This window comes from Hemiscyllium ocellatum, chromosome 39 (genome assembly GCF_020745735.1).
Source record: "Hemiscyllium ocellatum isolate sHemOce1 chromosome 39, sHemOce1.pat.X.cur, whole genome shotgun sequence".
Taxonomy (NCBI): domain Eukaryota; kingdom Metazoa; phylum Chordata; class Chondrichthyes; order Orectolobiformes; family Hemiscylliidae; genus Hemiscyllium; species Hemiscyllium ocellatum.
In genome coordinates, this window is record NC_083439.1 from 22944315 (window position 1) to 22951227 (window position 6913).

The window sequence follows — 6913 nt, forward strand, 5'->3', positions numbered from 1 at the left end:
AGAAGGAGAGTCAGTCTGTCATGGCAGAAGTTCTGTTTAAGGGAACTAGATGAACACTGCTGCTATTCATGGCCCATCTCGTTATACTGCAGAAAACACCTATCTGTATCAACAGCCTTGGGAAATACAGCACGTACAAAATCAAAATCAGGATCCCAGCCTAATATGGTACCTAATTTAATTATGGTGAACAGTCCTGCCTCTTAAAATGGCAACAGGTTCACATGTGGCAGATTGGAAATGTGATATCCCTCCAACTATTCAGAGAGGGTAGAAACTCAATCACCTCCCCACCAACTCCTTAGGTCTTACCAGGACATTCACCCAACAAAACTGTGAAAATTCACTTTCTGTTAATCCATAAAACAGTGGTTTGCAGAAACATGTCTCTTGACACCTGTTTTACAGTGGGACATGTTTAGATGATACATTGTGACCCAACGGTGAAAATAATAATTCATTATTTTGTAATTCCTCCACAATGAGCAGCACTTTGCAATGTTGACACTTAAAAGACTCCTAAAGACTAAAAAGATTATGCCCAATATCCAAACCAATCTACATCTCTCAAGGAAAGGTCAGATCATTTGGTCATTAACACAATACATTTTGTGGGAATTTGCTGCACTTAAATTACCTGCTACATCTTTTACATTTGAAGTGACAACACTTGAAAATAATTTCTTTGGCTGTAAGGCACATAAAGGTGCTTTAAAATGCAAGTCATTTTCTTTCTTTAATCAGAGATGTGATATTTAATCTCAATTTAAATTTGTGCTCGAATTTCTTACAGAGAAAGAATTTCAAATCAAATAACTTTTCCATTTGATTGGTCAAAAACTGGTAATGTTTGCATATCGTTCATCATGCTTGCTATTGATTTGAGGTCATGTCCATATAACTGTTGTGTCTTCAGAATAGGTGAAATTTAGGGAAGAATATTTCCAATAGTGATAGCACCACAATTCAAAATAGTCTCCTATTCTGCAAATTAAACTTACCATGACTTCTTCAGCTTGACGGACCAGATCAGCTGTCTTTGCTTCCAGTTCTGCATTTAATCTCCTAATTAAAGACATTTTTTTAAATAGAAATTAAGTTTAGCTCTACAGCTCTATAACATTTAGGTGTATACTCATTTATTTATTGCATATTTACAGTAACATTTCAGATTGCAGACCATAATGTTGGTCTTTATTGCAGGGGATAAGCTTTTTTCTTATTCATTCACAGGATGTCGGCATCATTTATTGCCCAAAGGGCAGTTAAGAGTCAACCACGTTTCTGTGCGTCTGGAGTCACATATAGTCAAGACCAGGTAAGGATGTCAGTTTCCTTCCCTAAAGGGGATTAGAGAACCAGATATATTTTTCTGACAATCAACATGGTCATCAGTAGACTCCTAATTCTAGATTATTATTGGATTCAAATTCCACCATCTGCCGTGGAAGGATTCATACCCGTATCCCCAGAACATTACTTGGACCTCTGGATTAACAGTCCAGTGATAATGCTATTAGGCCATCATCACCTCCTATTTTACAAATACTACACAGAGTTTTTGTCTTGGAAGACTTCATTATAGCAAACATTCACGCATTAATTCCTAGAATGAGGAATCCTAGCTGAATAAAATGACTTATGCTCTCTGCACTTTAGAAGAGTAACAGGTGATCTCGTTGAAACATGCAAGATTCTAGAGGGGAGTTGTGGACACTATTTCTGAATGCATTCAAAGCTGAGACAGACAGATTTTTGGCCTTAGGGAATCAAGGAAAATTGGGCTGAAAATGAAGCTGTAGTCGAAGGTCAGCCATTATCATATTGAAAGATAGGCAAGGCTCAATTGATTACATGGTCTTCTCTTATTTCTTATGTGTGATATGTAGATTAATATACAAGTTATTCTTACTTGTATTCTTCTTCTTTAGCCAGTAAATCTCCTGCAGACAAATTTCGTATTGAAGCAGAGGAGGGGTGCGAGGCTGTTTTACCAGACATCGCTTTCTTTGTCTAGATTTAAAAGCAATTCACATTAATTGTAAGGGAATACATCTTAAAGATATAGCGAACTATTCTTCATTTGAACACCAAAAGACTAGTTTGAATGAACACAAAAATATATGTAGCAGGTTCTTCTGCACTTTGATGTCGAGTTATAGAGCTAGACAGCAAGGTCCAATTCATCCATGGTGACAGATATTCTAAATTAATCTAGTCCCATTTGCAAAACTTAGCCCATATCCCTCTAAACCTTTCCTATTCACATACCCATACAGATGCCTCTTAAATGTTGTAATTTTACCAGCCTCCACCACTTCCTCTGGCAGCTCATTCCAGACACGCACCACCCTCTGCATGGAAAAGTTACCCTCAGGCCCCTTTTAAATCTTTCCCTCTAGTTTGGGACTCCACAACCCTGGGGAAAAGACCTTGACTATTCGGCATATTTAAGCCCCTAATGTTTTTATAAACTTCTATGTCACCCCTCAGCCTTCGACTATCCAGAGAAAAGAGCCCCAACCTATTCAGCTTCTCCACATAGCTCAAACCCTCCAACCCTGGCAACATTAAATCTTTTGTGAACCCTTTCAAGTTTCACAACCTCCTCCCAATAGCACAGAGACCAGATTGAATGTCTTTTAAATGTTGCAATTGTACCAGCCTCCACCATTTCCTCTGGTAGCTCAATCCATACCAGCACCACCCTCTGGCTTTACACACTCTAACCTTGCTGTCAATACCTGACATTTACATCCTTCTTCTTCTTGACCACAATTTCAATTTCTCAAGTCATCCAGCATTCCCTAAATCTCCCAGCCTTGACTTCACCCTAACACGGAATACTATGTCTGGACTCTCATTACTTCATTTTTGAAGGCTTCCTATTTTCCAGCCGTCCCTCTACCTGCAAATATCTGCCCAAAATCAACTTTTGTAAGTTCCTGCCTAACACCATCAAAATTGGCCTTCCTCCAATTTAGAACTTAATCTATCCTTTTCCATTTCTATTTTGAAACTAATAGCCTCAAAGTGCTTCTCCAGTGACACCTCAGTCACCTGCGCTGCCTTATTTCCCAAGAGTAAGTCAAGTTTTGATCCTTCTCAAGTACATCTACATACTGAATCAGGAAACGTTTTCGTACACACTTATTAAATTTCTCTCCCTTAACAGAATGGCAATCCCAGTCTACATTTGGAAAGTTAACATTACCACCTTATTATTCTAACAGATAGTTGAGACCTCCTTACAAATTTGCTTCTCAATTTCTTGCTGACTACTGGGGTGTCTATAACACAATCCCAATAACATGATCATCCCTTTCTCAGTTCCACCCAAATAACTTCCCTGGATGCACCCCCAAGAATATCCTCCTGAAATACAGCCGTAATGTTATCCCTAAACAAAAAAGCCACTTCCTCTCTTCTCCACACACACACACACACACACACACACACACACACACACACACACACACACACACACCTCCACCCCCGCCTCGCCCAACCCCTTTCAATCCTTCCTACAGCATCTACACCCTGGAATATTAAGCTGCCAGTCCTATCCATCCCGAGTCTTGTTTCTGCAATTGCTATGATATCTCGATCCCATGTTCCCAATCATGCCCTGAGTTCATCTGCCTTACCTGTTAGGCTCTTGCATTGGGAGAAATGCAATGTAATTTATCATTCCTACCTCATTTTCTGTTTTGTTCCTGCATCCTCTGACTGTATGACTTGTTTCTTTTCCCAACTGCACCAGTCTCAGAATGATCTCTTTCCTCACTACCTGCCTGAGTATTCCCCACACCCCCTTATTAATTTAAATCCTCTGAGCAGCTCTAGCTAATCTCCCTGCAAGTATGTTAATCCCCTTCCAATTTGGGTGCAATTGTCCTTCTTAGACAAGTCACTTCTCCTCCAGAAGAGATTCCAATTATCCAAAATGTGAATCCTTCTCCCTTCCACCAGCTCCTCAGCCAGGCATTCATCTACTCTATCCTTCTAATGCTCCTCTCACTAGGTAACGACACTGAGAGTAATCCAGACATTACTACCCTGAAGAACCGACTTTTTAAATTTTTGCCTGATTTCCTATATTCTCTTCTCAGAACCTCATCCTTTTTTCATCCTATGTCATTAGTTCCAATGTATACACTCAGCTCCTGCTGTCTCTGACCCCTTTGAGAATATTCTGCACCCTCTCGGATATCCTTGATCCTGGCACCATGGAGGCAACATTCCAATCTGATGTTTTGTCATTGGCTGCAGAAACATCTGTCTGTGCCTCTAACTAGTGTGTCTGAGCCAGTCTCAGTACAAGAAACTTGGCTGTCCGTGCTACAGTCCCTCGAGTGCATCACCCCCTTACATTTTCCAAAACAACATACTTGTTTGAGATGGGGATAGCCACAGGAGACTCCTGCACGACTACCTACCCCACCTCCCCTGGAGGTATCCCATTTACCTGACTACATGTGCAGTTTTTCTCCCTTCCTGAAACTGCCATCCATCACACACCCTGGATCCTGTAAATTCCTCCTTGCCTGTAGGTGCCGCTCAGCCAATCCATGCGATCTGATAGACATAATCATCAATAACATGGAAACACTCCCTAATCTCCCACATCTGACTGGAAGAATACATCATTATAGTAAATGCCATCTTTGCACTTTAATAATCAACAGATACAGGATAACTTCAGAAACTAAAACCGAACTAGAGGCTGAACAGGCTGGGGCTGTTTTCCCTGGAGCGTCAGAGGCTGAGCGGTGACCTGATAGAGGTTTACAAAATTATAAGGGACACAAATAAGATGAATAGACAAAGTCTTTTCCCTGGGGTGGGGAGAGTCCAGAACTAGAGGGCATAGGTTTGGAGTGAGAGGGGAAAGATTTAAAAGAGACCTACGGAGCAACCTTTTCACACAGAGGGTGGTACATATATGGAATGAGCTGTCACAGGAAGTGGTGGAGGCTGGTACAATTGCAACATTTAAGAGGCATTTGGATGGGTATATGAATAGGAAGGGATTGGAGTGATATGGGCTGGGTGCTGGCAGGTGGGACTAGTTTGGGTTGGGATATCTGGTTGGCATGAACGGGTTGGGCCAAAGGGTCTGTTTCCATGCTGTACATCTCTATGACTATGACTCTACTTCTATCAGAAATCAGAGTGTGAGACTTAACCTGGTTCACAATAACAAATTATGAAATAGATCTGTGAAATCTGGCCCTTAAATCAACATGCTTCCTCTATATTCCATATTTAAGAAATATATTCACCGATATTTTAGGCCACACTACACTTTCTATGTGTGTCTGTATGTAATTATTTTAATGAAGTACACACCATGGTAGCGGTGCATTTGTTTGGAGGGAGCCATCATTTTAAAACAATCAGATTTCTACCAGAATGGGCTAAAGTTTTGCTGTGAGGAGAAACAGGCCGCGGGTGACGCCCCTTTATGAAATACAAGGTGTCATACAGCCAGGGCAGCTCTGACGGGAATGAAGCACCAGGCTCGCCGGCCTCCTCACACCACCTCAGGCCCGCTCGCCTACCCCGGGGAACTCTTCATATCCCGGCCCCCAATACTCCTATTCCCTCACCGTGAGCTGGGATTGCCGCCCCTCCATGGAGACCGCCGGCCCTGGTTTCCAAGGTGACGCGAAACCTCGCGAGAGCTGCAGCTGCAGGCGGGGCCGATGCTGGAGGCTGAGCTCAGTCTCTAGTCTCCACACACACACACACTGACAGACTGTCCCCACCCTCACCTCACACACACTGACAGACTGTCCCCACCCTCAGCCCCCACACACTGACAAACTGTCCCCACCCTCACCTCACATACTGACAGACTGTCCCCACCCTCAGTTCACACTCATGGACAGACTGTCTCCACCCTCAGCTCACACTCATGGACAGACTGTCTCCACCCTCACCTCACTCACTGACAGTCTGACCCCACACTCAGCTCACACACACTGACATTCTGTCCCACCCTCACCTCACACACACTGACAGTCTGTCCCCACCCTCAGGTCACACACTGACAGACTGTTCCCACCCTCACCTCACTCACTGACAGACTGTCCGCACCCTCAGCACACACTCACTGAAAGACTGTCCTCAAGCTCAGCTCACTCACATTGACAGACTGTGCCCGCCGTCACACACACTAACAGACTGTCCCCACCCTCAGCCCACACACATTGACAGACTGATCTTACACGCACCTCACACACACAGACACACCATCCCCACCCTCAGCCCCCATGCACCAACATACTGTCCCCACGTCCACTGACAGAATACACCATCATCAGCCCCCATGCACTGACAGACTGTCCCCACCCTCACACACAGACACTGACAGACTGTCCCCACCCACAGCCCCCACACACTGACACACCATCCTCACCCTCAGCTCACACCCACTGGCAGACTGTCCTCACCCTCACCTCAAACACACTGACAGACTGTCCCCAACCTCAGCCTAGACACACTGATAGACCACCCCACCCTCAGCTCACACGCACTGACAGATTGTCCCCACCCTCAGCCTACACACACTGACAGACTGTCGCCATCCTCAGCTCACACACACTGACAGATTGTCCCCACCCTCTGCCTATACACACTGACAGACTGTCCCCATCCTCAGCTTACACCCACTGACAGACTGTCCTCACCCTTAGCACCCACACACATTGACAGTCTATCCCCACACACATTGACAAGCTGTCACCACCCTCAGCCCACACACACTGACAGACTCTCTCCACCCTCACCACACACACATTGGCAGACTCTCCCCACCCTCACCTCGCACACATTTATAAGCTGTCCCCACACTCAGCCCCCACACACACTGACAGACTATACCCACCCTTACCTCACACACTAACAG

General features: G+C 44.3%; 1 protein-coding gene across 2 annotated transcripts in view; it reads right to left on the reverse strand.

Moving 5' to 3' along the window:
• tex9 (testis expressed 9) overlaps positions 1–5680 on the reverse strand; it is a 68653-nt gene extending 62973 nt beyond the window's left edge. The window contains exons 1-3 of one of the 2 annotated variants that reach the window (XM_060852906.1): positions 5613–5680; positions 1913–2013; positions 1002–1065 (exon numbers count right to left, since the gene is read on the reverse strand). In XM_060852906.1, coding sequence (XP_060708889.1) covers positions 1002–1065; positions 1913–2013; positions 5613–5639 — 192 coding nt within the window. In that variant the 5' untranslated portion in view covers positions 5640–5680. Of the gene's footprint in view, positions 1–1001; positions 1066–1912; positions 2014–4468; positions 4569–5612 lie in introns of those variants that run through there. The other variant, XM_060852905.1, reaches the window with a different exon arrangement.
• Between the last annotated feature and the right edge of the window lie 1233 nt (positions 5681–6913).